This window comes from Gracilinanus agilis, chromosome 1, assembly GCF_016433145.1.
Source record: "Gracilinanus agilis isolate LMUSP501 chromosome 1, AgileGrace, whole genome shotgun sequence".
NCBI classification, from domain to species: domain Eukaryota; kingdom Metazoa; phylum Chordata; class Mammalia; order Didelphimorphia; family Didelphidae; genus Gracilinanus; species Gracilinanus agilis.
This window is the reverse complement of record NC_058130.1, coordinates 294,076,210-294,088,657: the sequence shown is the minus strand read 5'-3', so window position 1 is coordinate 294,088,657 and position 12,448 is coordinate 294,076,210. Positions and strand designations below refer to the sequence as shown.

Below are 12,448 nucleotides of genomic sequence, written 5' to 3'. Positions count from 1 at the left end.
AGCTATACATAACAGAGACTTGAAATTTCATAAAAAAATTTCTGTCCAACTACATATGTAAAAATGCTCATTTTATTTGCTGTTTGTTAAGTTCAGAGTAATCAGCTTTTTGAAAGCAAATAAAACAAAAATCAAGGTCTTGGTTCCACGTGGTTACTGAAGTTCTCATTTTATATGAATAGGATATTAACTCTAGCTTTCTGGCCCAATTCCAAACCCGGTTATTGTGTTCAGGTTATCAAAATTCTTTTTTGCAATTCTAATTTAATAGGAATTGCTTCAGTTCCTTCAAACAGCCCATAGCAATTTCAGATAGAGTTGCTTTTACCCCTGAGAGTTTTATATTTCAGTTGTGATTTCATTCAGGTAAATGCTTAGGGGGTACTACTTCAGAAGAAAAAAGGATCATGCATTTATTAAGATATATGTAAATATCTAAAGAAAATAACCACTTTGATTACATTTTTAAATGAAATATATCAGAAGGTAATATATATAATTCCTATAATCTCTAACTATCTAGTTTAGCTAGGCTCTAGATCAGCATTCTTTCCCTTATAACTATTATACATAAACATGCCTGCAAAAATATAGAAGCTAAACCACTAAATTTTTTACAAAACAAAGCAAAAAAGGAAGAAATAACTTTAAATGTTAAGTGAAGCTTGAATCATTCATATTTCTTTTCTCAAGAGTGCTTATGGAGAAATCTATGCTTCCTCTTCACCAATATAAATACTTTTAAACAGAAGAGGCTGCACTAAGAGAAGAACCAGAAACAAAGTCAAAGCAGGGAGTAGGAAAGATATGAGAAATTAAAGTAAAATAGGGGATAAAAAAGAAAAATAGAATTACTTTTTAGAAATTATAGAGGCTACTGAAGTGAATTACTAAAATACATATTTGTTTTTACTAATGGCTTGCTCAGTTACAGGTACTACTCTATTCTTTTTTATGCTTTTATTTTTTTGTAAATTTCTGGAAGAAATATCAAATGTTTCTGATGTTTCAATATACCTGCTTAAGTCAGAATGCTACAAAATTAGACTCATTTAGAATTTGAGACAGCTCGTCAAATGTAGGTTATATAAGTTAATACATTAATAACAAGCCTGAAAAAAATAAGAGTTTCTTTCAACCGGAGAAGCCTCCCCACTCACCATTCTCCTATCTTCAAGACTTACTTTTCCAAAATAAAATCTTGTGTTTAACAATACTATTTAAGAAGTACATTAAGGAAATTTATTAAGTTTTATTCTGAGAAAGGTACCAAACTGCAAGAGCTCAAAGATCCCTTTCAATTAGAAATCTATAAATCTGTGAATTCCTATGACACTAAAGATTCAATATTTAAAAGGCAAAAGAAGTTCTGTTAACCAAATATTATGCTAGAAAATAATTTTAAGAGAGCAATAGTACCTTGTTTCCATTTCTCTTGGTTGGCAATTTGCCTGAGGTTACTTAACAAATTCACTTTTATTTACCTATTAGAATATAAACTCTTCTTAGGCAGGGACAGTTATTCATATCTATATATCCCTCAGCCTATAAGAGTTCACTAAATATATAATCAATAAATTTTAAACCAGGAGTGACATGACACTGTAAGACTATAAGAAAATAGTACATAAAGAACCATTCCCTTTTTAAAAATCATATGTTCTACCAAAGAACAATGAAGATAAAAATTCAGAGGAAATATGAAATTTTTGTTGGTTTAGGAGGGGGAAAATTCCCACAACCAGAAACTGTTATTCTGCCAAGAACATTTAATTGTTTCTAGCAAAAAATTAGCTACTGTCCAATGCAATCAGAAGTACTCAGAAACCAAAAATGTTAGCTGGGGGTGGGGGGAAGCAAATCAGCTAAGCAGGCAAATTAAGCAAGAATTTCCAATTTTCATGGTTAATGAACTAAGTTTCTCTTTTCTTTAAAACAAAAATGTTCTACAATAGACCAACTTTTAGTAAAGTATGCAATATTTTAGCTAAAGGTTTACATATGTAAAATTAATTCTGAATTATATTGTAATTCATTTTTATACCACATTCTGTGGAATGCATAAAAGAAGCCTGATTTTGCAGATTTCCACATATCTAAGTAAGTCCTGCAATGTTAAGGTTCCATCATCTAGTATTTTAGACAATGACCTGTGTCTACTTCAACTACTTCAAAACAATAGCAATGAAATTTTAACTCTTTTTTTGAAAAGTCATTTTTTATATTCTATATCTCAAGGAAACAAATATTTGGGTTACCATTTTAGACTATGAAATAAAGCAAACCTAATGATTCAAATTTAATGTAAGGTAGTATTTTGTTTTTTACTATCTTTTCCGGACAGATTAGAGAATGCTACATAAGAGGAAAGCAGTAAATTCCACCATTCAATAAAACTATGCAAATAAGCAATGGCCCAATTGTCAAAGGCTAAAAAGAAAGTTGACCTAAAAGAAGTTAGGCTGTAAGAATAATGAAATTCAGCAGGGGCTCAAAGAAAGTTTCCATTAATGTGTAACTGACTGAACTTCCTTTACCCCACTGTGGTTTGAGGGTAGTAAACACAAAGAAAAATAATTTGTTTTGTTTCCTTTCTGGAAAAATTCAGAATATGGTCATTGCAGACAGAGTTACTTATCAATCTAAACACAATGACTACCTTCTAAAAGGGGGCTTTCCAGATAGTAACAATCATTCTCTTCCCCCCAAAACTGTTAGAGCTTTCTCAGCCAAGGTTATCTAGCATCTGCGGCATGCAAATATTTATGTATTTGTTAGACTGAATCAAACACTTTAGTAAACTAACATTTACTATTTATATAAGAGTCTTCCCAATTAGGACTCAAATTCCTTGAGAACAGGGTCTGTTTCCCTTTTGTCTGTGTAATAACTCATTCTCTTCATGCTTCATGCTTGGTAAAATAATTCCATCCAACACAATTATATAATAAGAACTCTATTTCTAGTTGAGAGGAAAAGCTTACCTATCTTCACCTGTGTAGTAGTATTTGCAATAATCTTCAAAACTATTCCAAAAGGTGTTATCATCTACAATGGCTTGCCTTTCTTGTACGGTTACATTTTCTGGTTTAATTTGATTATATTTCATTTTCTTTTGTGCACCTTCATAGTCTCTTGGGTCAAAGAACATGCTTGAATTATTTTTTTCTTTCAAGCTTCTCAAAAGACCTTCTGAATGGATTTCCTCAGCTTCTGAGGTCTCTTGCCACCTCTCAACATTGTTTTTTTCATCCTCATCACTATTAAAAAGATTTTTCCTGTCCAACTGGCTTGAACCTATCTGTTTTCTAACTTTGGGCCTTACTACCAATTCAGATAAATTTCCCTGGTCCTTTTTTCCATCACTAGTATTTAATTCATAATGGACATCCACCGGAGTTCTGACTGGAACTTCAATTAAATTTTTCCTCTGTCTCTCACAATTGGAATAGTTTAGGTATTTCTTTGCAACAGCTTCATCTTCAGCCGAAGACCTCTCAAGTGTCCTGTTATTGTGACATATAAATTCAGTATCACTACTAGAATATTTCACTAATGATGTTGGGGTTCTTTCTTCAAACCCTTCTCTTAAATTATAAGTGGAAAATTTAGATTGTAAACCACTGAGAGAATCTACCCCTTTTTCCAGGTCACATAGCATATGATCCAATGTTTCCTGAAATTTGCCAGTTTCCATTTTTACTGTGGAAATACCAATTTGGCTACTGTCTTCTCCATCACTGCTGTCTGGCTCATAAGAGTCACTATTTACAAAAGCAATTCCGTTTTTGACATATGAAACATTATACTTTCTTGGAGTATACCTTGAAGAGTGTGCAGAACTGTTATCAAGATTCAAACTGCTCCTTGTAGTCTCATTGCCTTCCAAACTATGATGTATAGCAGAAAATGGTGATGGACTCGTCTCAGGAGCTTGAGTCAGTGCTGCTCTACAAATGGGAATTTCAGCTCCAGCATTCTCTAACAAAGGTATGCCTGATAATGCAGGGCGAACTTGAACCAGTGGACTGCAGCCTTCATAGGAAAATGTAAGAAAATAGATTTAGATCAAGGTTATAAGATTTGATTCAATAATAAATAAATAATGAGAACGCTACACCAATCATGTAACCCCTTAAGTCTTTGAATAAGGCTCTACAAGTTACTTACCTAAAATGTTCACTTGCTTCTTCAACTATTTTACCAAAATGAGTACTTCCCTAAATTCATCTACTGTTGGGGAAGTCTCTCACAAGTCTAACTAGAAACCTGAGTGATTAGCTTGCTAAGAGTCACAATGACACAAGTCACAATAACTTGTCAGAGCTGATAAAGAGTTATTTCTGTGAGGTTTAGAGGCTAAACTAGACAACCTAGACTGACCGCTTGGTCACTGGTAAGAACTTCAGAGACCTGTTCCAACTTCTCATTTTAACAAATGAGGAAATTAAGATTGAGAAGTGAATTGATTTTCCCAGGATCACAAAACTAATTACTCAGTAAACCGGGGTCTCCTAGTCCTTTGGTGTTTCAGCACACCAAACTATATCTTAAAACTTTAAGGGGTTCCATAATTATAGAAACAGTCTGATCACTCTTTTGGAGGGGCAAAAATGTATTTACTGTTATGACAGTTTAACTGTATTTTAATCATTTGGCCTATTTTACTCTTTTATAATCACAGAATAAAAATATTAAATCTGATTGTAAAATATGCCCTGAGGTAAAATGTTTAGAGCTGAGTTCATTTAGAATTTCTGAAAATAGTGAACTATAATTATATATAATCTCAAAGAATATTTAAAAATTAACTATTAATAATCCATGAAATAATCATATCACTACTCACATGATGCTTTTTTCTTTTGAACATCATCTAATTCCAATCCTTCACATTCAGCACTCTGTTCACTTGAGCTCCTTTCTTGATTGGTTAAAGATGGTCTAAAACTGACATATGCATGTCTTCTTCCATATCTCCTGCCTGTTATTGTCTGATAGCCTCCAGCCGGTTTTGGCCAGGTAGGTTTGCCAGATTCCTGACCCATTGCTGAAAAAGTATGAAAAAATGGAAATGTCTAAATAATTTAGCAAGAAAGAAGAAAATGTCTTATCTAGAAAAAGATGTCAAGCACATAAGCCCACCATCTATATGCTCCCAAGTAGAGTCTAAACCAGATAAAAAAGGAATTTGGAAATATTTAACAAAATTGGGAAAGATATAACAAAAGAAATAAAAACACATGTAAGTCAGATACCATTACTAAGTCAATATGTAGCCTACAGAGATCCTCAAGTATGGATTAGTGGACCCCATTTCAATTTGAGTTTGACTCCACTGATATAGAAGAATGGGGGTAAAGGCGATTATTTTTTAATATCTAAATTAATTTAGATAATACTAAGACATTAAAAAATTTCAATCAATATCAAAAATATTTTAGCTATATATCATAATAGGATAGTGTAGTTTTATTTCCATGGTGTAAAAATAAATAACTTACCCTATCTAACTGTAAACATAGTAATATTATAAGCTGATTTCACTTAGATTCAGATTTGGAAAAGATTTCAGAGATCATCTGGTCAAATATTCTCATTTTAAAGATAAAGAAATAAAGTACATGGGTTTATGTATAGTAATGGATAATGAATAGTATTATAATAAATAGCACATCTACTTCAAAATACTATAAATTCAAATAGATATTAGAAAGGTAACTTAGAATTGCAACTAAGAGGCAGAGCTAAGGTTGCCATGAAGTGGCAGGAACTCCTGGAATCTCCTTCCAACCAAACAATACAAAGCATCTCAAAAGGACAGAAATCAAAATCAGATAAGTAAAGGGGCACTCCCATGGGCTGCAGCCTCAAAGATAGGCAGTTTGGGGATTTCCACACTATAAGGGGGAGAAATTACACTCATGAAAGCTCAAGTTGATCATCCCTCCCCCATGCCACCTATTGTGCCAGAGTCAGAGTGAGGGCCAAGGCAATCTCTAAATTTTTCAGGGCTGGCTGAGACTTACCCCTGAGGGTAGTACAAGGCTTTGGCAGTGAGACTTGGGACCCAAGGCTGAAGAGTGTGAAGCCTGGGCAGCAGAGCATGGAGACTGGGCAGAAGCGGATCGGCCATAGCAGAGGCAACAGGGAATAACTTAAGGCAAAACTCTTGAAAGCTCGCAACACAAAAAACTGCCTGCCCTCCTCACTCAGACTACTGGCTGGGAAGGAAAGATAATACCAAGACAGAAGCTAAGACATCAAAGTCCACCAGCATGCAGGAACCACAATCCACAAGTAGCAAAAGAAATAAGCAACAGTAGAAAAAGCTTTTGACCCTGGATAATTTCTATGGAGAAAAAAAACAAAATACAGAAGCAACAGCAGAGAGTGACAAACAAGCAAATATATCCAAACTTTCCCAAAAAATTTGGAAATTGGTCACACTCTTTAGGAACTCAAAAAGGAGTTCAAGAACCAAGTAAGAAAGATAGAAGAAAAATGGGAAGAAAAGTGGGAAAAAGAAATGAAAGTAATTAAAAAAGAAAAGAACAGTTTAAAAAACAAAATTTCCCACATGGAAAAAGAAGCACAGGAATCAAATGAAGTAATAAGCAAATTGGAGAACAGAACTGACCTGCTAGAAGCCATGAAAAAGCAGGATAGACCAAACCGAAAAGGAAAATAAAAAGATCATAGCTGAAAATCAGTCTTTAAAGACTAGAACTGGGCAAGTAGAAGTAATGATCTCACAATACAGCAAGAACTAATAAAGCAAAGTCAAAAGAATGAAAAAAATAGAAGGAAACATGAATAACTCATTAAAAAGACAACTGACCTAGAAAACAGATCTATCTAAAAGCCTGGAAAAAATTAAAGCCTTGACATAATATTACAAGAAATTATCCAAGAAAAATGCCTTAATATTCTTGAACAAGAAGGCAAAATAGACATTGAAAGAGTCAACAGATCATCCTCTACATTAAATCCTCAAAAGACAACCCTCAGGAATGTAATTGCCAAATTCGAGAGCATCCAAGCCGAGAAGAAACTATTGCAATCAGCAAAAAAGAAATAATTCGGGTATTAAGGAGCCCCAGTTAGGATTACATAGGATCTGGCAGCCTCTACACTAAAGAACCTCAAGACTTGGAATATGATATTCCAGAAGACAAGAGAATTGGGTCTACAACCAAGAATCACCTACTCATCAAAACTGATTATATGCTTTCAGGGAAATGTATGGGCATTTAATAAAACAGAAGATTTCCAAGCTTTCCTAAAGAAAAGACCAGAACTAAATAGAAAATCTGATGACCAAATACAAAATTCAAGAGAACCATAAAAAGTTAAATAAGAAAGGGGAGAAAAAAAGTAAGGGCTTCAGTATGGTTAAATTGATTATATTTTTATATGGAAAAATGATATCTGTAACACTCAAAAATAATTTTCATTATCACAGTAGATAGAAGAATTATTCATAGGCATAGGTTGGGGTGCTAAGTGATTTAAGATGATATGTAAAAAAAAGGGAAGGTAAAGAGATCATAGATAAAAAGACTTGCACAAAAATAGTTATAGTCACACTTTTTGTAGTGGCAAAAACTGGAAAATGACGGTATGCCTTTCAATTGAGGAATGGCTGAGCAAATTGTGGTATATGCTGGTGATGGAACCAGGAGAACATTGTACACAGAGACTGATACACTGTGATAAAATCAAATGTTACGAACTACTGTATTAGCAGCAATGCAATGACCCAGGACAGTTCTGAGAGATTTATGGAAAAGAATGCTACCCACATTCAGAGGAAGAACTACAGGAGTGGAAACACAGAAGAAAGACAACTGCTTGAACACATGGGTTGATGCGGACATAATTGGGGATGTAGACTTGAAACGACCACACCAATGCAACTATCAATAATATGGAAATGGGCCTTGATCGATGGCACATGTTAAAACCAGTGGAAATGTATGTCAGCTATGGGGGGGGGGGGGAGGATTAGGGGAGTGAAGGAGAAAATAAGAACATGAATCTTGTAACCATGGAAAATTTTTCTAAAAAATAATTTAAAAAAAAGGGGGGGTAATAGAAGATGGCACCAATAGAAATTGAAGGAAGAAGAAAAATAGGATAAATTATACCACATAAAGAGGTATGTGGGGAGGGGGGGAAGAATTCTATTATGAGGAGAAGAATAGAGTGGTAATAGCTAATACTTAAACCTTACTCTCAGTGGAATCAGTTCTGAGAGCAGTCAGATCTACTGGGGTATAGAATTCTATCTTATCCTATGGGGAAGTTGAGAGGGAAAAACCAAAGTGGGGAATGGAGTGGGGAGTATTAAAAGGGAGAGAATGGGGGGGCATTTAATAGACCTTAAAGAAAAATAAAAGGGAAATAAGGGAGAGGGTAGAAAGGAAAATAAAATAAGGTGGGGAATAGGGGGACTGATTAAAAGCTAAACACTGGTATAGAGGTAAATAGTGAAATAAGAAAGGGCAGGACTAAAAGAGGAAATCAAAATGATAGGGAATACACAGATGGCAATCATAAATGAATGTGAATGGGATGAATTCATCCATAAAACAGAAAAAGATAGCAGAGTGGATTAGAAACCAAAATCCTACCATATGCTGTCTACAAGAAACACACTTAAAGCAGTTAGACACACACAGGGTAAAGGTAAGAGGCTGGAGCAAACTTTATTGGGCATCAGCTGAGAAAAAGAAAGCAGAATTCCCAATCATGATATCTGAAAAAGCCAAAGTAAAACTAGATCTGGTTAAAAGAGATAGGGAAGTGTTGTGAGGAAGATTAATTAGTGTTAGTGTTGAACCTGGCAGGAAGAGCTAGAGGATTCCAAGATGGAATGAAGGAGTAGGAAGTGGGCTTGTGCTCTGAGAGAGACTCCATTAGGGGTTGGACATAACTGTTGCTAACCCTGGGAGATCTCAAGAGTTAGGGAAAAACTGCATCCAGATTCCCTGGGATCCTGAGTGGTGGAGGCTTTCAGCAAGTGGACAAGAGACCTGCAGAGCTGCACCAAGTGGGGAAGTGGTTTCGGATCTGGTGGACAGCATTTCAAACTCACTCTCCCTACCTGGGTACCTTGGATCACCTGCTGGAGTTGGCTCTTGGCATCCTGTGACCATCCTTGGATTATTGTGAGATCCCAGTTGAAAGCCACCCTCAGGCCCTTTAGCTGTGCTAACCAAACCTGGCTGGAACCAGGTTTGGAGGAGCCTTCCCTGTGACTTCAGCACTGTTCCCTTGGGCCCTGCCTGGCTTAGGTCAATTAGAATCCCTTATTCCCATCCTTCAATTATTATTTCCCTCAATAAAACTGTATAAACTTTTAACTTTGCCTCCTGGTTCCATAGACCCTGGCCTAGGGGGAGCTGGGTGACCATTGGGCCAACTGCCATTCCTGTGTCAGTTAAAAGCTCGGCAGTGAACCCTGGTCTCCCTATCCTGGGTAGTCCTGTCTCTCCTTCAACCCAGTGTGAACCCACAAACCATTTAGGTTACATTTTAACATCCCTGGTGCCTCACCATTACAGAAGATAATTACATCCTGATAAAAGGCAGTATAGATAATGAAGAAATATCAGTACTCAACATGTATATACCAATTGGTATGGCATACAGATTTTTTAAAGGAGAAACTATTAGAGCTTAAGGAGGAAATAGTAAAACTATACTAGTGGGAGACCTGAACCTTCCTCTATAAGACCTAGATAAATCAAACCAAAAATAAATAAGAAAGAGGTAAAAGACATGAATGAAATCCTAGAAAAATTAGAGTTAATAGCTATCTGGAGAAAAATAAGTAGGGACAAAAAGGAATACACTTTCTTTTGAGCAGCACATGGTACATTCACAAAGATTGGCCATGTACTAGGACATAAAAACATTACAAACAAATGCAAAAAAGTAGAAATACTAAATGCAATTTTTCAGACCATAAAGCAATAAAAATCAATAATGGTTAATGGAAAGGTAGATTTAAAATTAATTGGACACTAAATAGTCTAATTCTTCAAAACGGGTGATTCAAAGAAACAATTACTGATTTCATTGAAGAAAATGACAATGAGGAAACAACAAATCAAAATCTATGTGATGCACATAAAGTAATACTCGGGGGAAATTTATATTCCTGAGTGTGAAATTTATGTATCGACAAATAAGAGAGGGAAGAGATCAACGAATTAGACATGCAACTTAAAAAACTAGAAAGAGAACAAATTTAGAATCCCCAAATAAAAACCAAATTGGAAATCTTGAAAATAAAAGAAGTTTATGAAATTGAAAGTAAAAGAAATATGAAATTAATAAATGAGACTAGGAGTTGGTATTTTGAAAAAACAAAGAAAATAAATAAAGTAGTGTGGAGGTGTAGTTTGTCCATCACTTGTCTATGTAACTATGTGGATTGAATTTTGCAAAGGGAGCCAAGTATGTATACAGCTGGAGATGGAATGGAACTTGGAACAGCCCTACCATGGTGCTAGAAGATCGGAATATGAAGGAGGAGCAGGGAAGGAGAAGTTTCTCACCTGTCACTTCACTCCTGAACCTACTGGGGACCAAGGGGTTGGTTGAAGGGTGGTTGGGTTGGGTGGATCCTGTGTGAATCTTCCTCCTTTGTACCCCTATATTAGAGATTATCTGGAAATCAGCACAACCTGCATCAATTTCTACAAACTTCAATTTACTATTCAAGAAAACTTTTGACACAGCAGTCTCCAGTTCGACCCAAGAACTTGGACTCCTGGGGGAAGTGGGTTTGGGGGATTTTTCTCAGATCCTGCTAATTCATTTATCCCAGTTACTTCTCTCTTATATTAGTTTAGAGATTAATGATAGGAGATTGTAGGGGGAAGAGAGTCAGCTACTGAGACCAAGCCTCAGAAGTAGTCCAGTGCTGTTCTCTTGGGGAGAAGACTATAGTTGTTAGTGAAACTTATCCCCTTCCCCTCTAACGTTGATCCCCAAATACCCTTTCCCTTGAACCCTGAATTCATTTATTTTTTTAATAAATTCTTGTTAGTTTGTTAGTCATACTTCAGAACAGTTACCTTGAGAGTGGGAGGTGACATTTGAGGGACTGAGGGGAAGCCAAGTACAAACTCCATCTTGAAGGAAAAAAGCCGTTTGAATAGGGCACTGCGGACCCAGTCCATTAGAGTCTCATCTTCCTTCTAACATCTTCCTTTAACAACCTCACTACAGTCTTTCCTTTCTAGGGAGCATCTTCAAGGATTAAACCCTTTGAGGTCTTCCCAGTAGGGGGCGAGGAGTCCGCTACTTTAGCCATTGGTATCTATCAAGTGGGGTGTTCAGTTACACATCCCATACCTCATCAAAATCCCCCTATTACATCTAATAAAAAGAGAAAGAAGAAAATCAAATTAACAGTATCAAAGATAAAAAGGGCGACCTCATCTCTAATGAAGAGGAAATTAAGGTATTAAGAACTATTTTGCCCAATCATATGGCAATAAATATAACAATCTAGATGAAATAGGTGAACATTTACAAAAATATAAATTGCCTGGATTAACAAAAGAGGAAATAAAATACTTAAACAATCCCATCTCATAAAAAGAAATTGAACAAGCCATAAGGAACTCCCTAAGAAAAAATCCCCAGGGCCAGATGGATTCACAAGTGAATTCTATCAAACATTTAGAGAACAACTAATCCCAATATTATTATTTGAAAAATTGACAAATGATTTGATAAAATAGGCAAAGAAGGAGTTTTACTAATTTCCTCTTATGGTACAAATATGGTACACAAACTATGATTCCATAGCCAGGCTGACCAAAAACAGAGAAAGAAAACTACAGACCAGTCTCCTTAATGGACATAAGATGCAAAAATCTTAAATAGAATCTAGCCAAAAGACTTCAGCAAGTTATCACGAGGATTATTCACTATAATCAGGTGGGATTTATAGCAGGAATGCAAGGATGGTTTAATATTAGGAAAACCATCCACATAATTGACCATATCAACAACCAAACCAACAGAAATCACATGATTATTTCAACAGATGCAGAAAAGGCCTTTGACAAAATACAACACTCATTCCTGTTGAAAACACTAGAAAGTATAGGAATAGATGGGTCTTTCCTAAAAATAATAAATAATATACATATTTAAAACCATCAACAAGTATCATCTGCAATGGGGATAAATTAGAAACCTTCCCAATAAAATCAGGAGTGAAACAAGGATGCCCATTATCACCTCTTATTTAACATTGTACTAGAAACACTAGCAGTAGCAATTAGAGAAGAAAAAGAAATTGAAGGCATTAAAATAGGCAATGAGGAGACCAAACTCTTTGCAGATGATATGATGGTCTACTTAAAGAATCCTAGACATCAACTAAAAAGCTAGTAGAAATAATCAACAACTTTAGCAAAGT

At 35.3% G+C, this 12,448-nt stretch overlaps 1 protein-coding gene across 1 annotated transcript in view; it reads right to left on the bottom strand.

Annotated features, from left to right (window-relative positions):
* The window catches only part of PJA2 (praja ring finger ubiquitin ligase 2), a 113,190-nt gene that overhangs the window by 54,499 nt on the left and 46,243 nt on the right, over positions 1 to 12,448 (bottom strand). Inside the window, 2 exon segments of the mRNA XM_044662489.1 lie at positions 2,985 to 4,035; positions 4,850 to 5,050. Coding sequence (XP_044518424.1) covers positions 2,985 to 4,035; positions 4,850 to 5,048 — 1,250 coding nt within the window. The 5' untranslated portion in view covers positions 5,049 to 5,050.